The sequence below is a fragment of the Aquarana catesbeiana genome, linkage group LG11, assembly GCF_042186555.1.
Source record: "Aquarana catesbeiana isolate 2022-GZ linkage group LG11, ASM4218655v1, whole genome shotgun sequence".
Taxonomy (NCBI): domain Eukaryota; kingdom Metazoa; phylum Chordata; class Amphibia; order Anura; family Ranidae; genus Aquarana; species Aquarana catesbeiana.
In genome coordinates, this window is record NC_133334.1 from 183,960,291 (window position 1) to 183,981,897 (window position 21,607).

The following is a 21,607-nucleotide window of genomic DNA, read 5'->3' on the forward strand; positions in this document are numbered from 1 at the left end:
AATTTTTTTGCTTAGAATAAAGATCACGATTTTCACGGTATAACCTCTTTCACATTATACAAAAAAATTGGGCTAACTTTACTGTTTAGTTTTTTTTTAATTCATTAAAGTGTATTTTTTTTTTTTTAAATTGTGTTTGAAAGACAGCTGCGCAAATATGGTGTGACATAAAATATTGCAACAACCACCATTTTATTCTATAGGGTCTCATGTTTGGGTGTTCCAAGTAATTTTCCAGCAGAAAATAATGATTTTTTACTTGTAATCAACAAATGTCAGAAAAGGTTTGGTCTTTAAATGGTTAAACTTCCTTCATTTACACTAGGGAGTTCTTTCCTTTGATAAAAGAATGAAAAGATACTTTGTTTCTACTTATTCATGTGTTGTGATTAAACTTGGCAGGCTGCCCATCTAGGTTAACCACTTGTCGACCGCCTCACGCATATATACGTGAACAATGGCACGGGCAGGCAAAATCACGTACCCGTTCCGATCGGACCCCCCCCCGGTGCCATAGGCAGTCGGCTCTCGTTCGCGGGCGATGAGAGGTGAGGGGGAAGCCATCCATTGATGGCCACCCCCTCCCGATCGCTCCCAGCGAATCAAATGCTTCCTCTCCCTCTGTAATGTAAACAGAGGGAGAGGAAGTGATGTCATCTCTCCTCGAGCCGGTCTTTTCGATCCGGCGCCGAGGAGAGAAGACATCCAAGTAAGTTGCACCAACACTACACGTTCAGTAGAACACGCAGGCACACTTTTCACCCCCCTGTACCCCCTGTCACACTGACACCAATAGCAGTTTTTTTTTTTTTTTGCATTGGTGTCAGTTTGTGACAGTTATAAGTGTTAGGGCAGTTAGGTTAGCCCCCTTTAGGTCCAGGGTACCCCCCTAACCCCCCCTAATAAAGGTTAACCCCGTGATCACCCCCCGTCACCAGTGTCGCTAAGCGATCATTTTTCTGATTGCTGTATTAGTGACACAGGTGACGCTAGTTAGGGAGGTAAGTATATAGGTTCGCTGTCAGTGTTTTATAGCGACAGGGACCCCCATATACTACCTGCTAAAGGTTTTAACCCCCTGATTGCCCCCTAGTTAACCCTTTCACCAGCGATCACCGTATAAGTGTTACGGGTGATGCTGGTTAGTTTGTTTTTTATAGTTTTTTATAGTTTATTATAGTTTTAGGGCACCCGCCGTTTATTACCTTTATAAAGGTTTAACCCCCTAATTGCCCGGCGGTGATATAAGTTACGTTTTTAGGGTCAGATAAGGTCTGCGTCGCCGCAGGCAGCGTCAGGTTAGCGCCAGTACCGCTAAAACCCACGCACGCAGCATACACCTCCCTTAGTGCTATAGTATCTGAACGGATCGATATCTGATCCGATCAGATCTATACTCCCCAGCAGTTTAGGGTTCCCAAAAACGCAGTGTTAGCGGGATCAGCCCAGATACCTGCTAGCACCTGCGTTTTGCTCCTCGGCCCAGCCCACCCAAGTGTAGTATCGATCGATAACTGTCACTTACAAAACACTAAGCACACATAACTGCAGCGTTCGCAGAGTCAGGCCTGATCCCTGCGATCGCTAACAGTTTTTTGGTAGCGTTTTGAATCAGTTGCTAACAGTCAGGAGCTTTTTTGCCTGTGAGTCTCACTAGTGTACCCCTAAATTTAGAGCCCAAAATGGCAAATCGAAGGTACACTAGTGAAGAGGCCTACAGGTTTCTGAGCATGACAGATAGTGAAGAGGAAGTCACTCATCTGTCAGATTCAGGCTCGGAATACGATCCTGTAGAGGACAGCGGCTCCATGACAGATAGCTCTGACGGAGTTGTGGTCCCTGCTAAGGTCAGGCGTACCAGACCCCAATCTTCTTCTTCTGTCCTTGAAGTGCAAGAACCGCAGGGCTCTCGTATGGAGCAGAGAAGTACTAGTGCCGCTATTCCTTCTGGTGAACTGGCAAGCACCAGCGGCCTAGTACACCCTGGTCGTACATCCAGCACTGCAGTATCACGTGGTGACGTGGCGAGTCCCATAAGTGCAGTTCAAGCTGGCGAGGTGGCAAGCACTAGTAGTGTCCCGCTGCCACCAAGAAGACGAACACAGGCCCGTCGTGCCCATAGTGCCCTTCCTGCTGCATTCGCCAATCCGAATTGGGTACCCACCACTTCTGCAGCACCTGTACTTCCCCCTTTCACTGGCCAACCCGGAATTCAGGTAGAAACAGTTGACTTTATGCCACTGGATTTTTATTCGCTGTTTTTCACCGAAGATCTCTATAGATCTATTGTGGACCAAAGCAATTTGTACGCTGGTCAACACATCGCCGCTAATCCCCAGTCCTCCCTTGCCAGAGATTGGAAACCAATTACGGTTTCCGAATTTAAGATCTTTCTGGGCCTTTCCCTCCTCATGGGCTTGAATAAAAAGAGTGAGTTGCGGTCATATTGGTCCACTGACCCAATTTACCATTCGCCCTTGTTCTCTGCTTCCATGGCCAGGGCACGATACGAGCAGATTTTGCGGTTCATGCACTTCAACGACAATGAACTCTGTCGTCCTCGTGGAGACCCTGGATACGATCGGCTCTACAAAATTCGGCCCCTCGTAAACCACTTCAACCAACGTTTTGCAGACTTGTTTACTCCCCATCAAGTTGTCTGCGTTGATGAGTCCCTGATTAAATTTTCTGGCCGCTTGTCATTCAAACAGTACCTTCCCAGCAAGCGTGCCAGATACGGGGTCAAGATGTATAAGCTCTGTGACAGAGCCACAGGCTATACATGTAGTTTTATGGTTTACGAGGGCAAAGATAGTCACGTAGAGCCGACAAACTGCCCTGACTACATAGGAAGCGCTGGCAAGATAGTGTGGGACTTGGTGTCGCTCTTATTCGGAAAGGGGTACCACTTGTACGTGGACAATTATTACACAAGCGTGCCACTTTTTAGCCACCTTTTTGATCATCAGATTGGAGCATGTGGCACCGTGCGACCTAATCGCCGGGGCTTTCCCCAGTGGCTTGTAGATTCCCATCTTAGGCTGGGGGAGAGAGCCTGCTTGCAGTGTGATAACTTGCTCGCTATGAAGTGGAGGGACAATAAGAATGTTTTTGTTCTCACCTCCCTTCATGCAGACACGACGGTCCAAATTCCTATGGCGACTGTTGTGGAGAAACCCCTCTGTGTCCATGAATATAACCTTAATATGGGAGGGGTGGACCTCAACGACCAGTTGGCGCCGTACCTAATTGCCCGTAAGGCCAGACGCTGGTACAAAAAAGTGTCTGTTTATTTATTTCAATTGGCTTTGCTGAACGCTCATGTGCTATACAGAGCTTCAGGACAGACTGGATCCTTCCTTAAATTCCAGGAAGAGATCATCAGAGCCCTTCTGTATCCAGACGGTGCTCCACCTCACCATCCCCAACCAAATGCAGTAAGCCGGCTGCATGAGAGGCATTTTATTTATTCCCTCCCGAGTACCCCTACCCAACGAACCCCCCAAAAAAGATGTCGTGTCTGCAGCAAGCGCGGATTTAGGCGTGACACCCGGTATTATTGTCCCCTCTGTCCTTGCAATCCTGGTCTTTGCATTGGTGTATGTTTTGAACGCTACCATACACTAGTGGAGTGTTAGCGTAGGGTACAGCACTGCACAGACTAGGACACACTTTCACAGGGTCTCCCAAGATGCTGTCGCATTTTGAGAGACCCAAACCTGGTACCAGTTAAAGTTACAAAAAAAAAAGTAAAAAAAAAGAAAAAAACACAAAAAAAATATAAAATAAAAAAACCAACAATAGTTGTTTTATTGTTCTCTCTCTATTCTCTCTCTATTGTTCTGCATTCTATACTGCAATGTTTTATTATGTTTTTATCATGTTTGCTTTATAGGTATGCAATTTTTTTATACTTTGTTTTTTTATTGTTAGCCACTTTTTTGTTTTCAGGTACGCCATTCAGCTGCAGAGCGGATTTATTTATCTTGACAGCAACAGCGTTTGCTCCCACGATACATAAAGCCGTGACTCCAGCGCTGTCGGAGGTGATTTCACCACCAGAGTTACATACTTCAGCATATATGCCGAAGCGTGGGGGCAACAGTGGGTGGAGGAGCGATTTGCTCCTGCCTTTTGCGGGAGGGTGCCCCCATGCTTCGGCATATATATATTTTAGGTAGGCACAGGTTGCGTTAAATGTTTTATTTTTTATGTATTTGCTTTGCAGGTATGGTAAGTATTACTGTTATACTGTAATGTTACTTTGTTTTTTTGTTAACCATCATTTGCTTAGCAGGTACGCCATTCAGTTGCAGCGCGGATTTATTTATCTTGACAGCAACAGCGTTTGCTCTCACGATATATAAAGCCGTGACTCCAGGGCTGTCGGAGGGGATTTCACCACCACAGTTACATATTTCAGCATATATGCCGAAGCATGGGGGCAGCAGAGGGCGGAGGAGCAATTTGCTCCTAACTTTTGCGGGAGGATGCCCCCATGCTTCGGCATATATATACGGTGTATGTATGCCCATCATTAGAAGTGGGTGGATGAAGGGAGGTATTCTAATGGTGGGCATACCCACCGATCAATATCTTTTTTTCGTTCAGCCCACAGGCTGCATGAAAAAAAAAGTTTACAATGTATGCCCAACAAGGACCAGCAACGTACTGGTATGTTGCTGGATTTGAGTGGTTATACAAGAATGATGCCTGCAGGTTTAGGTATCATCTTGGTATCATTCTTTTCAGCCAGCGGTCGGCTTTCATGTAAAAGCAATCCTAGCGCTAATTAGCCTCTAGACTGCTTTTACAAGCAGTGGGAGGGAATGCCCCCCACCATCTTCCATGTTTTTCTCTGGCTCTCCTGTCCCAACAGGGAACCTGAGAATGCAGCTGGTGATTCAGCCAGCTGACCATAGAGCTGATCAGAGACCAGAATGGCTCCAAACATCTCTATGGCCTAAGAAACCGAAAGCTACGAGCATTTCATGACTTAGATTTAGCCGGATGTAAACAGCGCCATTGGGAAATTGGGAAAGCATTTTATCACACCGATCTTGGTGTGGTCAGATGCTTTGAGGGCAGAGGAGAGATCTAGGGTCTAATAGACCCCAATTTTTTCAAAAAAGAGTACCTGTCACTACCTATTGCTATCATAGGGGATATTTACATTCCCTGAGATAACAATAAAAATGATTAAAAAAAAAAATAAAAATGAAAGGAACAGTTTAAAAATAAGATAAAAAAGCAAAAAAATAATAAAGGAAAAAAAAAAAGCACCCCTGTCCCCCCCTGCTCTCGCACAAAGGCGAACGCAAGCGTCGGTCTGGCGTCAAATGTAAACAGCAATTGCACCATGCATGTGAGGTATCACCGCGAAGGTCAGATCGAGGGCAGTAATTTTAGCAGTAGACCTCCTCTGTAAATCTAAAGTGGTAACCTGTAAAGGCTTTTAAAGGCTTTTAAAAATGTATTTAGTTTGTCGCCACTGCACGTTTGTGCTCAATTTTAAAGCATGTCATGTTTGGTATCCATGTACTCGGGCTAAGATCATCTTTTTTATTTCATCAAACATTTGGGCAATATAGTGTGTTTTAGTGCATTAAAATTTTAAAAAGTGTGTTTTTTCCCCAAAAAATGCGTTTGAAAAATCGCTGCGCAAATACTGTGTGAAAAAAAAAAAAATGAAACACCCACCATTTTAATCTGTAGGGCATTTGCTTTAAAAAAATATATAATGTTTGGGGGTTCAAAGTAATTTTCTTGCAAAAAAAAAAATTTTTTCATGTAAACAAAGTGTCAGAAAGGGCTTTGTCTTCAAGTGGTTAGAAGAGTGGGTGATGTGTGACATAAGCTTCTAAATGTTGTGCATAAAATGCCAGGACAGTTCAAAACCCCCCCCAAATGACCCCATTTTGGAAAGTAGACACCCCAAGCTATTTGCTGAGAAGCATGTCTAGTCCATTGAATATTTTATATTGTGACACAAGTTGCGGGAAAAAGACAAATTTTTTTTTTTTTTGCACAAAGTTGTCACTAAATGATATACTGCTCAAACATGCCATGGGAATATGTGAAATTACACCCCAAAATACATTCTGTTGCTTCTCCTGAGTACGGGGATACCACATGTGTGAGACTTTTTTGGGAGCCTAGCCGCGTATGGGACCCTGAAAACCAAGCACCGCCTTCAGGCTTTCTAAGGGCGTAAATTTTTGATTTCACTCTTCACTGCCTATCAGTTTCGGAGGCCATGGAATGCCCAGATGGCACAAACCCCCCCCCCCCCAAATGACCCCATTTTCATTTTTTCTGGAAGGTTCTCCCCTCTCCACATGGAAAATGCTGGAGCTCTGTCAGAGTGACTATCAGGTTCTTGGTCACTTCCCTGACTAAGGCCTTTCTCCCCCGATCACTCAGTTTGACCAGGAGGCCCGCTCTAGGAAGAGTCCTGGTGGTTCCAAACTTCTTCCATTTACAGATGATGGCGACCACTGTGCTCATTTTGTCCTTCAATGCTGCAGATATTTTTCTGTACACTTCCCCAGATATATTTCTGGATACAATCATATCTCGGAGGTCTGGTTTTGCTCTGACATACTTTTAACTGTGGGACCTTATATAGACAGGTGTGTGCCTTTCCAAATCATGTCCAATCAACTGAATTTACCACAGGTTGAATAAGGGTGACAGCAATTCCCAAACAATCTTGCCGCTGCTCCCTATGTAGTCTGGGCAGTCACAGCGCTTCACGCTGTTATCTTTTCCCTCATAAACCAGGAAACTCCATGTATATGATAAAATTGGTGTACCACTCTGAAGTGCAAATGCCAAAATACAGTAATTTGTGATTACACAGCGTAAAGTGACATGAGTGAAAAAGTGCAAATGCCAATACATACAGTGAAACGTAATTGGGATTGCCCAATATGGTAAATACAATTGTAATTATAGAAATAATGTGCAAAGCACAAAACATGCATGCATCCTGAAGTGAAATGAATCAAACCTCTATCTCATTCAGAACTTCTTGCATGAAGGTAAAATCTGGTAGACTTCCTTTTAAAAACTATGAACATTTGGCTTTGATGTTTACAGGTTATAGAAGTTATTTATTTAGTGGCAGTGTGAGGTAACATATGTATGCCCCTGTTGAAGACCTTTAGTGTCGAAACGCGTCAGTACCCAGCACTTACGCGCACCCCATATTGCCTTTTATTTTTACGATTTTGTGATCACTTTTATTGTCATTTTTTTGATATATCCCAATAAATTTATTGGTTTGACCTGCACCATTTGGAGCCCTCCTTTTTCCCATGTTTGTTCGTTGGAGCCCACAAAGAGTTGCTTGGAGGTACACCTAGCCGAATACCCACAGCACCTTTGGAGTCCGCTGCTGGGAAGCTGAGGACCTGTCACCGGATCCAGCTCCTACATACAACACCTCACCCAGATCCGATTGAATCACAAGCCCTTCTGACCCACTGTTGTACAACATGTGGGTCCACAACAGCTGGTAAGAGTACCCATCTTATATTCTTAGAGTTACTACTGACAACTTGTTTCTGATGTCCCCCTGTCTTGGTACCAACTCGACAGAGAAGCTTACCCTGCTCACCATTTTATCTCTCTTGGACTTTATTTTTTATGATTCATTTCACTTCAGAATGCATGCATTTTTTGTGCTTTGCACATTTTTTCTATAATTACAATTGTATTTACCATATTGGGCAATCCCAATTACGTTTCACTGTATGTATTGGCATTTGCACTTTTTCAGTCATGTCACTTTACGCTGTGTAATCACAAATTACTGTATTTTGGCATTTGCACTTTAGAGAGCTACACTAATTTTTTCACATCCTTGTTCAACTTTGTTGGAGTGTTTAACAGGTTCTTTGTATATTTATTTAGCGCAGTGTCTCCCCCCCCCCCCCCCCCCCCCCCCATTGCTCAAACTCCATGTATAGCCTGGTGCACTGTCACTGAGTGTATACGTTTTGACCCCATATCTGGCACGCTTGCTGGGGAGAAACTGGAAACAAGGCTGCCAGAAAACCTAATCAGGGAGTTATCTGTGCAGACAGCTTGTTGGAGGGTATACAAGGCTGCAAATTTTTGGTTCAAGTGGTTTACAAGGGAACGAATTTTGTGGAGCCGATCATAATCTGGGTCACCCTGTGGACGACAGTTCATTGTCGTAGTGCATAAACAGCAAGATTTGCTCATATCTATTGCTGGCCATGGCAGCAGACAAGATGGGTATATGATGAATTGGGTCGGTGGACCAATATGACCGCAAATCATTCTTTTTAGTAACACCCATGTTCAGGGATAGGCCCAGAAAAGTCTTAAATTCGGAAACCGTTATGGGATCCCAGGCAAATTGTCTGACAAGGGTCAAATTTGGCTTTGCGGCGCTAAATTCATTGGCATATAAATTGCTTTGGTCCACAATAGATCCATACAGATCTTCTGTGAAAAAACGCTCAAAAAAAGGGGGAATCTGTTTCCATCTGAATTTCGGGTTGGCCAGTGAATGGGGGAAGTACGAGATCTGCAGAATGTGGGCTGCCAATCCTGATTTGCAAGAGCATCAAGAAGTGTACTATGAGCTTTTACTGGCCTGTCTTTGAATTCTTGGTGGCTGTGGGACACTACTTGTGTTAGCCACCGCACCAGCTTGAACTGCACTTATGGGACTCGCCACGTCAAGTGTTACTGCAGTGCTGGTTTGTCTACGACCAGGATGTACTGGGCAGTTGGTGCTCGCCAGTTCACCAGAGAGTAGAGTGGCACCAGTTATAGGCACTCTGCTGCATACGAGGATCATGCGACTGTAGCATCTCAGCAACCTGGGAATGGGGTCGGGAACGCCTTTACTTAGCAGGGACCACTATTCCCTCAGAGCCATCTGTTAGGGTGCCACTGCTTTCTACGGGTTCGTATACTGAGCCCGGTTCTGACAGTGAGGATTCCCCATCGCTGTCATCTGTCATGCTCCGTATCCTGTAGGCCTCTTTACTAGTATACAAAAAAGTGGCCACTGCCCCCCCCCTTTAACTGGTCTTTGTAGCAAGGAGCACTGGAAGAGCAACGTATGTCAAACAAATATAAAGAGATTTCCAAGCTCAAACCTACCAACCAGCCAGCGACCAACCAAATTGATCGGTCTAACGATATGCGTTAAGAACAGGGGTTTAGTTGCACACATTTGCAAAAACGTGTAAGCTGCAGGCCCTGCCAAGGCACCCTGTTTCCTGCAGTCCCTAACTGCTGAAAGTCTCCATCTTGGAAGCACATGCATTTTTAATGGATAGGTAGGGGACAATTGAGTCTGGAAGGAGCCACCCCTCAAAGGTACAGGGTCACACTGAATACCCAGCACATAGCACTATGGACGCAAGGGCGTCAACGCGTTGCCTGACCAATATATTCAAGGTACAAAAAAGTGGTCACTGCCCCCACCTATAATTAGTACTTTTTTGTACCTTGAATATATTGGTCAGGCAACGCACTGTGCAACTAAACCCCCTGTTCTTAACACATATTGTTACAGGTTATTTCGGTTGGTTGCTGGTTGGTAAGTTTGAGCTTGGAAATCTTTTTATATTTGTTTGACTCTTCACTAGTGTACCTTTTCGTTTTGACATTTTGGCCAATATATATATAGGTACCTAATGTGACTCATAGGTTAAAAAAAAAAAAAAAAAAAAAGCACCTGGTTTTCAAGGACGGTTTGAACCACTACAAAAAAAAAATTAACTGCTAGCGCTAGCAGAGATCAGGCCTGACTCTAACGCTGCAGTCTTGTGTGCTGTGTATCGAAAGTGATGGTGATCTACTGACACTGCACTTGGGGAGGGGGGGCGGGTAATTGCAGGTGCTGGCAGGTGTCAGGGCTGATACTGCTGACGCTGCTTTTTTGGCGACGCTAGTATAGTTCTGATCAGATCTGTTGAGACTATACTAGTAATGGAGGTGTATATGGTGTGTGTATTAGTGTTACTGACAAAGGGTTAAAATGTATTAGTGAATATGTGGTGGGCAATCTAAGGCTGTCTGAGATTGACGGTGTCGTCACCCATAACGCTAATACAGTGATCAGAAAAAAGATCTACACACTGTACTAATAACACTGTGACAGGGCAGTAAAAGGGTTAACTGGGGGCGATCAGGGGGTTAAAATGTTATTGGGGAATATATGGTTGGTACCCTGACCCTATCTGGGACTGCCGCTAATGGCTGCTAACACTATCTAGCGTCACCAGTGACACTACATACAGTGTTCAGTAAAACATCTGTACACTGTACCTAATGATACTGTGACGGGGAGTAAAAGGATTAACGGGGGGGGGGGGGGGGGCACCATTTAAGGGGTTCAATGTGCCTAAATGTGTGTTCTGGTGTCAGTGTAGTGCTTGTACTCGCTGTAGTTCTCTCTTCTGACGCTGGTTCCAAAAAGGACTCCAGGAGAGAATTTTACATCATTTCCTGTGCCTACAATACACAGGCACAGGACTTTCTGCCATTCGTCAGAAACGATTAGCAGATCCAGGTCATAAATCATTGGCCTGGACCTGATTGGTCGGTTCTGAATATAGTCCGATCATTGCCTGGCCAGCGGGTGTGATTCGCGTACAGGGGAGCCTCCCTGCTGCAGTAAATGTACGTGGGGTGACCCGGAACTAGTTAATTACATTTTTAAAAATTGTGTTTTATTTTTGTGTGTTTGTTTTTTTTTTTTTTTTTTAACAATGATGACACTGTACTATTCTGGTCTAAATGTCATGAATGGATTTCCATTCATGACAGCTTGCTTACTGTTGATATGCTGTGATTGGCGACAGCTAGTCACACTGTAAAGGTTGCTGTGATTGGCCCAGGTGTCATCATAGCTGTGAGCCAACCACAATATAGTCATGAATGGAAGACATTTGTGACTTTTTTGACATTGTAATGTGAGCACTATAACCAATAACAGCGATCAACCCTCTAGGGCAATGGTTCTCAACCTGCCTAGTGCCGTGACCCCTTGACAAAATTTCCCAAGTTGTGGGGACCCCTAACAGTAAAATTATTTTTGTTGGTCATTTCATTGCTGAAATTTTGCGACTGTTATGAATCGAAATATAAATATCTGATATGCCGAATGTATTTTCATTCTTACAAATTTAACATCTTAAAGCGTAGTGATTAATCACAAAAACAATCTGTAATATACAGCGCAAAATATTTATTTAAAATTGACATAAGTTACAAATTAATAAAATGCCCCACCGAGAGACAGGGTAAGTGCCTGGCAGACGGCGGGGGGGGGGCACAGTGGGAGCATTGATACGGCACGGGGGCGGCGTTTGATGGGCACAGTGGCGGCGTTTGATGGGCACAGTGGCGGCGTTTGATGGGCACAGTGGCGGCGTTTGATGTACAAAAATGCTTTTATTCGTATCTCTGACTTACCAAAGTCACTGGTGTCCCGTCAGAATCAGCAAGCCTTCTGTGCTAACGGGAAGTGACGTTTCGTCGCCGCCATCTTGGTAGACTCGTTCTCAGCAAGCAGACTTCGGTGGGTGTAAAAAGTTGTCCGCTTGCCGACTTCTAAGTGTAACCTTACTGCGGACGAGAGTACCAAGATGGCGGTGACGGAACGTCACTTCCGCGCGGTCTCTCCTCTCCCGGAAGTGACATCTCGCTGGCCAAGACGGACAGACTCCGGCGTAACACTGTAACTTCGGGTCCACCTCGGCCAGCATTCGCGTCCCCCTGGCAAATCGGCAATCGACCCCCAGGTTGAGAACCGCTGCCCTAGGGGGTTCTAGCGCGCATGTGCTAGGTGATGTAACTTTACTTAGCCAATCCTGGCTGTACTGTGGGCTGGCAGCAAGCAGTTAGACACTTTTAGCTTAGGTCTTCTTCATGGAAACACAGTAGCCAACCCCAAGCATATGTAAGCATGCATCTTACAGTGAGGTAAGGGCCCTTTCACATTGGCGCTCTTAATGTGTTTTCAGTGTTGGTGCATGTTCTGGATTCCTGACTCCCAGTATGCACCAGTGATACTTGTACATATTGCGCAAGAAACACACCAAAAATGCAGGTGAGTTTTTTTGTGCGTTCCCATTGAATTACAACAGAAGATGCTGCATGCAGAACTTTACAAAATGCAGCGCACTGCCGTAAACCGTTACACAGGATTAATTAAATCAATTATTTTCATGCTCTTTTGTCCTGTCGGAAAGGTGCATTTTAGCACAATAGTGTACTAGTGTAAAAGGGCCCTAAATCGTATAGTCCATTATCTGGAATTACTGTTTCAGGAACTGTTCTTCTATTCCTGCTTTCTGACATTTAGTAAGGTATAGTTGGAAGACACAGCTTTTGCTTATGTCCATTTCCTTGAATCATTTTGCTGTGGGTAATGGTTATTCATTAAACTGGTCATACATGGATCAATATTTGGCTGTTTTAACAGGGACCGACCAAATTTCGATCCATGAATGGGGCCAGTGGTTGTGTAGAAGTCAACCTACCGATCAACCTCTGAACAACCAGCGTGTCAGATAAATGCCACTCAATCTGTGTTGCCGGCAGTGCTGATCAGTGTATTCTGATGGTGCTCAGCAGGGAGGATTTATACCTGTAGCAAGTGTGTGGATTGGGGAATTGGGTCAGGTTTTTTTTTTTTTAAATTGTGTGTGTTCAACCTGCTGGTAGAATAATCTATGGGCTGCTTTAGTTTAATGGTTCATCGGCAAGCTGTCTAGGTTCCGTTTACAGGTCTTTAAAACGCTGAATGAGAATGTGATCTACTGTAAAATGTAAACCCTCATTCCTAAAGTAGTAGGATCTAATAAGTGTGTTTAAGATATAGACCGCAAACTACAGTGGATGTAATTTTCTGATTTTGTTGTTCAGGTGTAAAGAAAACCTTCCAATGTGAGCTGTGTAGCTATACTTGCCCCAGACGCTCAAATCTTGATCGCCACATGAAGAGTCACACTGATGAGCGACCTCATAAGTGCCACCTGTGTGGAAGAGCCTTCAGGACTGTTACTTTGCTTAGAAACCATCTGAATACTCACACAGGTTAGTTTCTGGATTGGTATGTTTCACACTGAAGTGACGCTCATTTTTTATGTTGTCTGATTTATGTGTATTCAAAATCATTTGTGTGTATTGTGTAAAGCTTATGAAAAAAATTGACTGATTTTATAAATTTTCTCTCTTGTTTTTTATGCTGTTAAAAAATTGAACATTAATTTTGTACTGATCTACTCTTCCATTATTTCAGCGATGTTAAATTATAAATTTTTTATTGCATAAACTTTGATACCTAGTGTGTTTTTTTTTTTTTCTCAAAATAGCATTTTGAATTTTTGAACTGTTCTAATTGATTCAAACTTTCCATTAAAATAAAGTTCTGCTTTTTGCAATTTTCCTGCTCCCACAAATACAAATGTCTTTAAAAAGCTATTAATCAAGAAATGCTTACTCTTCCCAAAAAATAAAGAGATTACCTTGGCCCTGGCTTTCAACGCTTTCAGCAGGCACAAGTGACGGCACTACAACCCATTGCAGGAGTTTTTCCCTTTTGATTTTGAGTAGTGAGTTTGGGCTTAGACCAGGATCCAAAATCGTGTATGAGTTTGCCAGGAAGCGATCACATGTACGGGCCAATTATCTGTGGCCATGGCATTCTACACCCCACATCTGCATGTATGTGTGGCTGCAGGGAATGCTCTGACCGTACAGGTGACTGCTTCTTAACCACTTTCTGCCCAAGGACGTCATATTGGACTTTGGGGATATCTGAATGATGCCTGCAGCTACAGGCATCATTCAGATATCTTTTTCTGCCGGCGATTCCTTGTCATGTAAAAACAATAAAGCGGCTATTCAACCGCTTGTTTGTTTTTACAGGCGGCGAGAAGGGTTGTCCCCACTCTCCAGTGCTTCTACCAGCTCACCAGTGCGATCGGGGATTCAGAGAATGAATCGACCGGCGGTGACCGTTTATCATACAGCAGACCAGATGATCCCCGGCAATCTCTGACCTTTAGAGGCCAGGCGCGATGTTATGATGTCAGAAGATGTACACACTGCCATTTCTTTGGCTTGGAAGCCGAGATCGTGTTTTTTTTTTTTTTTTTTTATCTTAGCTTTCCAGCCTAGAAACAAGATCTTGGGACTCCTATTACATCATCTTTCACATTATACAAAAAAATCGGGCTTACTCTTTAGTGCGTTTCTTTTTTTTTTTTTTTTTTTTTTTTTAATTAAACAATTTCCAAAAAAACGCATTTGAAATTTCTGCGCATATACCGGGCAGCATAAAAAGTTACAACGACCACCATTTTATTCCCTAGGGTCTTTGCTAATATAGATATAGATATAGATATACACACACACATACAGTGGGGACGGAAAGTATTCAGACCCCCTTAAATTTTTCACTCTTTGTTAATTTGATTTGCTAAAATCATTTAAGTTCATTTTTTTTCCCCTCATTAATGTACACACAGCACGCCATATTGACAGAAAAACACAGAATTGTTGACATTTTTGCAGATTTATTAGAAAAGAAAAACTGAAATATCACATGGTCCTAAGTATTCAGACCCTTTGCTCAGTGTTTAGTAGAAGCACCCTTTTGATCTAATACAGCCATGAGTCTTTTTGGGAAAGATGCAACAAGTTTTTTTTACACCTGGATTTGGGGATCCTCTGCCATTCCTCCTTGCAGATCCTCTCCAGTTCTCTCAGGTTGGATGGTAAACGGTGGACAGCCATTTGTAGGTCTCTCCAGAGATGCTTAATTGGGTTTAAGTCAGGGCTCTGGCTGGGCCATTCAAGAACAGTTACGGTGTTGTTGTGAAGCTACTCCTTTGTTATTTTAACTGTGTGCTTAGGGTCATTGTCTTGTTGGAAGGTAAACCTTCGGCCCAGTCTGAGGTCCTGAGCACTTTGGAGAAGGTTTTCGTCCAGGATATCCCTGTACTTGGCCGCATTCATCTTTCCCTCGTTTGCAAAAAGTCGTCCTGTCCCTGCAGCTGAAAAACACCCCCACAGCATGATGCTGCCACCACCATGCTTCACTTGTTGGGACTGTATTGGACAGGTGATGAGCAGTGCCTAGTTTTCTCCACACATACCGCTTAGAATTAAGGCCAAAAAGTTCTATCTTGGTCTCATCAGACCAGAGAATCTTTTTTCCCACCATCTTGGAGTCCTTCAGGTATTTTTTTTTTTTTTTTTTAGAAAACTCCATGTGTCTTACACTGAGGAGAGGCTTCCGTCAGGCCACTCTGCCACTCTACCTCCGACTGGTGGAGGGCTGCAGTGATGGTGAGTGAGTTAAATATGAGTGTCACAGCAAAGGGTCTGAATACATAGGAGCATGTGATATTTCAGTTTTTCTTTTTTAATAAATCTGCAAAAATGTCAACAATTCCGTGTATTCTGTCAATATGGGGTGCTGTGTGTACATTGATGAGGAAAAAAAATTAACTTAAATGATTTTAGCAAATGCCTGCAATATAACAGAGTCAAAAATTTAAGGGCGTCCGAATACTTTCCGATACACACACACACACACACACACACACACACATCAAAGATAGCTGAGCCTTCTTGAAGTGTTGAGAGCCAGGGCTGGTTTCCTAAACATTGGCCTTTTAAAGCCATTTAAGTTTGGAGGGCAGGGGGTTGCCAAAAAGAGCAGACCTTCCATTTTCCATGGAAGGTTCACTTTAATTCCATCATTGCATAAATCTCATGGTTGTTACTGTTCTGTATGACTGTTTTTGCTTGGTTTTGTCATTGCACACTCATAAAACTTATGGTAACATATTGTATATTTAAGGTACCAGGCCTCATAAATGCCCAGATTGTGATATGGCCTTTGTAACCAGCGGTGAATTAGTCAGACATCGCCGTTATAAACATACACATGAGAAGCCATTTAAATGTTCCATGTGTGATTATGCCAGTGTTGAGGTAAGTAGAAATATTTACAAAACTTCCATAGTTAATGTCAATTCTATAAGCAATTTCATTGTGCCTGTGTTGATGATGAATGCTTTTTAAAAATAATAAAAGTGTAGCGCTATAATTCACATCTACAAACATGTATATCGCAATACGTATGTGCGTATAAAAATAGTAATTGCTACCAAAACATGTATGACCATGATATGGATAATAACAAATAATTGAACCGTGTTAATCGCATGAAAAATTAGAAATAAAGTAAGCAATAATAAAGCTTGGTGATCAGATGTGCCAGTGATAAGAAACCAGTGCTGGTTTCATAAAACAAACATCAAAGTGAAATCATAAAATATAACTGTCCATATTGTGTAGAAAAAATAGTGAAGAGAACATCAGCATAGTTCTATGGGGGTGATGAGTAGCTAAATGGTGGAAAAAAACTCCCAAATTCACAGATGGTTGATTGCACCAGATCTGACGGGTAAGTAGAAAGAAGACCACAAGTGTGTATAGATTGTACATCAGTGTTGGGGCCAACACCAGAAGAAGAGGAGGCTTACCGGAACTAATTGACCTGTAGTGGCGTACGCCAGACAAGTCAAAAAGGCTTAGTAACCACTGGTTCTGAAAGATGTGTCTTGTCAGATGTCATCAACACATGGTGGGGAAGGGGGTATCAGCACGGCTTCCTCTCCCATGGATAATCCAGCTTAAGCCAAACGTGTAACACATATGCCATGCAAGGAGCAAAAAAACTCACATAGCGTAATAACGTTTTTAAAACCACTAATTTATTAAAATAATAAAAAACAGACTCACATTTTGGAAGAACGAAAAAAGCTCAGATATATAGCGGCGATCGTGACGGCTTTTTAGCTGAAACATGTCGGGTGGACCCCTCACGATCGCCGCTATATGATATCTGAGCTTTTTTCGTTCTTCCAAAATGTGAGTCTGTTTTTAATTATTTTAATAAATTAGTGGTTTTAAAAACGTTATTACGCTATGTGAGTTTTTTTGCTCCTTGCATGGCATATGTGTTACACGTTTGGCTTAAGCTGGATTATCCATGGGAGAGGAAGCCGTGCTGATACCCCCTTCCCCACCATGTGTTGATGACATCTGACAAGACACATCTTTCAGAACCAGTGGTTACTAAGCCTTTTTGACTTGTCTGGCGTACGCCACTACAGGTCAGTTAGTTCCGGTAAGCCTCCTCTTCTTCTGGTGTTGGCCCCGGCACTGATGTACAATCTACACACACTTGTGGTCTTCTTTCTACTTACCCGTCAGATCTGGTGCAATCATCCATCTGTGAATTTAGGAGTTTTTTTCCACCATCTGGCTACTCATCACCCCCATAGAACTATGCTGATGTTCTCTTCACTATTTTTTCTACACAATATGGACAGTTATATTTTATGATTTCACTTTGATGTTTGTTTTATGAAACCAGCACTGGTTTCTTACCACTGGCACATCTGATCACCAAGCTTTATTATTGCTTGCTTTATTTCTAATTTTTCATGTGATTAACACGGTTCAATTATTTGTTATTATCCATATCATGGTCATACATGTTTTGGTAGCAATTACTATTTTTATACGCACATACGTATTGCGATATACACGTTTGTAGATGTGAATTATAGCGCTACACTTTTATAAATTTTAAGTATTACTTACCTTTAGTCTATAGGTGTGTTGGCCACTATATTTTTTCCTCTTTTTTTTTTTTTAGTTTAAACGCAGCGCTGTACTTTATTTTTATTGATGATTGCTTTTTGCACTGTAAATATTCTTGGACAATCTATGCTGAATGTTCTCTAAAGTTGTGCATCTGAAAATGTTATGCAGATCGGGTGTTTAATAGTGAATAATTGTTGCATATAGTATTGGACTCTTGATTATTTCCTATCAGTATGTTACAATGGTAATCCACCATGTGTGACCACATCTATAATAGAGGCTCCCCTGTCGGCTGTGTTCTATATGGGCTATAGGACTCTTAGCACTCTAGATATCTCAGATCTTCATGTATTGACCTAATGGCTTCTGTAGGCATGCATGTATCAGCAATCTATTGATACTGTCTGTGTTTCTGGTGGTGTACAACACATGATAATTTCCATGTCGTATAGTTTACTATAGATTGTTCACTTTTCTCCACACAGTAAATACTCACCTGCCAATATAGACAATCCTATACACGTAAAATCCAAAAATCTCAAGACACAAGGCACCTATATTTAAAATTTGCCAATACCTTATTAATGTGTGGCAAGATTGGAAATGTATTTATTTTTTTCTCTTTAGTTGAATTGTTCAATATTGTTCATTGTAGGCACAGCAAAAATAGTTGGGTTATAGGCAGGAAGGCGGGCACAAAAGCACAGCCTAGGCCACTTGCTTGTGGCCAACACCAACCCTCTGTTTCGCTGCCAGGCCCTGTGCTCCATTTTTACAGTCAGGTGGCCAGGCCATTTTTTGCAATTAAAGACCCCCCAAACCATATATTTTCTGAAAGCACGTGACCAGTAGAATACAAATAAGGAGCTACTGATTTTTAGGGCACAATGATATTTGCGCAAATGTTTATCAAAACAATATTTCCGTTAAATACACTAAAATCCTTATTAGCGGATAAAAACATGGTACATTTTACATAATTCCTACTAAATATAAAAGTTTAACCTTTTATTGAGTTAATAAAAAAAATTTTTGTAAATTACGCTTTCTTGCAAAATGGTAAAAACTGAACGTACACAAAAATGTTAAATAACCACATTTCTCTAAAAATCAGAGGGTTTACATTGTTCCCTTACAGCTTTCAGAGTTTGTTAAAGTGCCCCCCCCAATAATATATTTTCTGAAAGCATTGGGCCATTAGTATAAAAAGAAGGTGCTACTGATTTTTAAGGCCCCACGATATTTGCATAAGTGTTTATCAATATATTTGTGAAAAATTTTCTAAAATCATTTTTAGCAGATACAAACACAGCAAATTTTACAAAATCCCTGCTAAATTCCTACCAAGTATAAGAGCTTAACCTGTATTGAGTTATTAAATAACAAATATTTGTAAATTTTAAATTGCGCCTAATAATAAAAATCGGATGTACACAAACATTTTTCAAAAAATTTGGAAGTTATCCTTTTTCACTTACAGCTTTCAGAGTTCATAAAAGACCTCCCAAACCATATATTCTCTGAAAGCACATGGCCAGTAGAATAAAAAATAGGTGCTACTGATTTTTAAGGCACTGCGATATTTGCGCAAATGTTGATCAAAACAATATTTTCGCTAAAAATGCACTAAAGTCATTAATAGTGGATCATACATGGCAAAATGTACGACATTCCTGATAAAATGTATTCAGTTAATAAATAGCAAATATTTGTACATTTTAAATTGCACCTTTTTGTGAAATGGTGAAAACTGAAGGTACACAACCTGTAAATAAAAACAATTTACTCTAAAATCCGGAGGTTGCCATTTTTCACTTACAGCTTTCAGAATTTGAAAAGGCCCATCAAGCCAGACATTTTCTGAAAGAACATTACCTGTAGAATAAAGTGCTACTGTTTTTTTTGGGCCCCATAATAATTGTGCAAATATTCTTCATATCGCTATTTTTTACTAAAATTACACTAAAATCATTATTACACTTAAACACAGCTAAATTGCTAAAGTATCATTCAAATTTGGAATACTAAAGTGTACGCCCATGGAAGGCCATGTTTACCTGCACAGGGTAGCACAGGTGTTCCATGCAGGCAGTCCCATTTATGTCAATTGTAATGTAACGGCTGCACAGGCATAGTTGCTGTTCCCAATCTGACATCTGTGTGGGTACATCACCCCGAACGCAGACAGTGTGGGCTCAAGGACATGTATGCGGACCTACATGGATGTCAAATTGGGAGCAACGGCTCTGTTCGTGCAGTTGCTACATCCCAAATGACATTAATGGGACTGCCTGCACAGAAATACACGGAACACCTGTTCATCCCTGTAAAGGTACGCCGTGTATACCCTGTGTGAACAAGGCCTTAGGCCCCCTTCACACAAGCAGACAGATTGGGTCTGCCTGTCTGTTTTTCAGGCGGGCCCAATCAGACCACCCATTGTTCTCCATGGAGAGGCTTATGTAAATGGACATTTACGCCCACCTGCATTTGATCCGATCTGGTTCACTAAACAGACCCCCCCCCCCCCCGATCTTTTTTTGAGACCGAGAAAGTCCCTTTCTCTGTAGCAATTTACATGAATGAAATAAGGAATCTGTATAGAGATTCCTCATTCATTATCAGTCTGATACATAGTAACCCCTATAGTGATCGCTGCTTGTGCCCACTGTTCTACGGGGAGGGGGGGGCTGGTAAATGTGTTTACTAAGCCCCAATTTCACCCCCACCCACATAGTTACTCTTGAAGTAAATCTGGTGCTTGTAGCAAAATTGGTAGGATAAAAAAAGGATGTGGAAAATCTGTGCATCAAGTGAAATCAAGAAATTGGGGAACTTTATCACAAAGCGGTCAGCCAGTCGCCAGCATCAGCCGGAGTATCAAAGAAACAAACTATCCTGGCACGTTGGATCCGGAGTCGGCTGGGGTAGAGCATGCTGTACTTCTTTTTATCTCAAAGCCATTTACAGACGTCATTGAAGATTTTCCTATTTCTCTGTGGCTTGGCCGAGAAGTCAAGGAAAAGGAGAATAGAGGCATTGCCGTATTTGAGTGCAGGGTGTTTGCAAGTTTCAGAAAGGATCCTGTCCCTGTCTTGGTAATTGAGAAAGCAGACCAAAAAGGGTCTAGGGATGTTCGAAGGAATGGTTCGGCCCTTGGGCACCCGATGGGCTCTTTCAACCATGTAGGTGGGGGGACATCCGTAAATCCCAGTAGGTTTTTAAAGAAGTCTTCTGCAAATCCTTCCAGGTGTTCCCCCTCAGGCAGATCAAGAACTCTAACATTATTTTGTCGTAGCTGGTTTTCAGCATCATCCGATTTTGCGACAAGGGTCTGCACTGTGCGTTGCAACTCAGCAATGGAGGTAACGTGGGTAGCAGCAAGATCTTCCGTAGCAGATATTCTGTAGTCATACTCCGTCATTCTCCCTCTTATTTTGTCCAGATAGTTTCGTATAAGGTTGCACTCTTTGGCAAGATCTATGCGCATCAGCAGTGAGGTTCTACTCTGTTCAATCGCGGCCAGGATCATAGTTGTGCTATCTTGAGGCAGGGGGGCTGATGTCGCCGACACCGGATCCTCCCTAGGATCCATTTCCAATTTGGCCTGCAATGCCTGAAGCCTCCCAATTAAGATGGCGTCCAGCCGCGGTGAAGAGGCGGCTGCAACTGATGGGCTATATGTGGCTTGACAGCCTTAGTTCTTTTTCTTTGAGGATGTCTGCTCCGAGCACTCCACAGAAAGGAGTCACTAGGAAGGAGAGCAGCCTGTGTCCATGGAAGCTCTTGTGAGGAAAGTAGGAGTATCAAGATGGTGGCTGAAATAGGGCCCCAATATACCACGCCGTAGTGGACACTCAGCTGTGACCCCACAAACCCTTATCCCATTAAAAGGATGTGGGCAAGAGAAAGAGGCAGTGTA

General features: G+C 42.5%; 1 protein-coding gene across 2 annotated transcripts in view; it reads left to right on the top strand.

Annotated features, from left to right (window-relative positions):
* Positions 1 to 21,607, top strand: part of CTCF (CCCTC-binding factor) — a 445,740-nt gene that overhangs the window by 169,626 nt on the left and 254,507 nt on the right. For both annotated transcript variants that reach the window (XM_073605105.1, XM_073605104.1), the window contains exons 3-4: positions 12,922 to 13,092; positions 15,869 to 16,002. In XM_073605105.1, the coding sequence (XP_073461206.1) occupies positions 12,922 to 13,092; positions 15,869 to 16,002 (305 nt within the window). The remainder of the gene's footprint in view (positions 1 to 12,921; positions 13,093 to 15,868; positions 16,003 to 21,607) is intronic.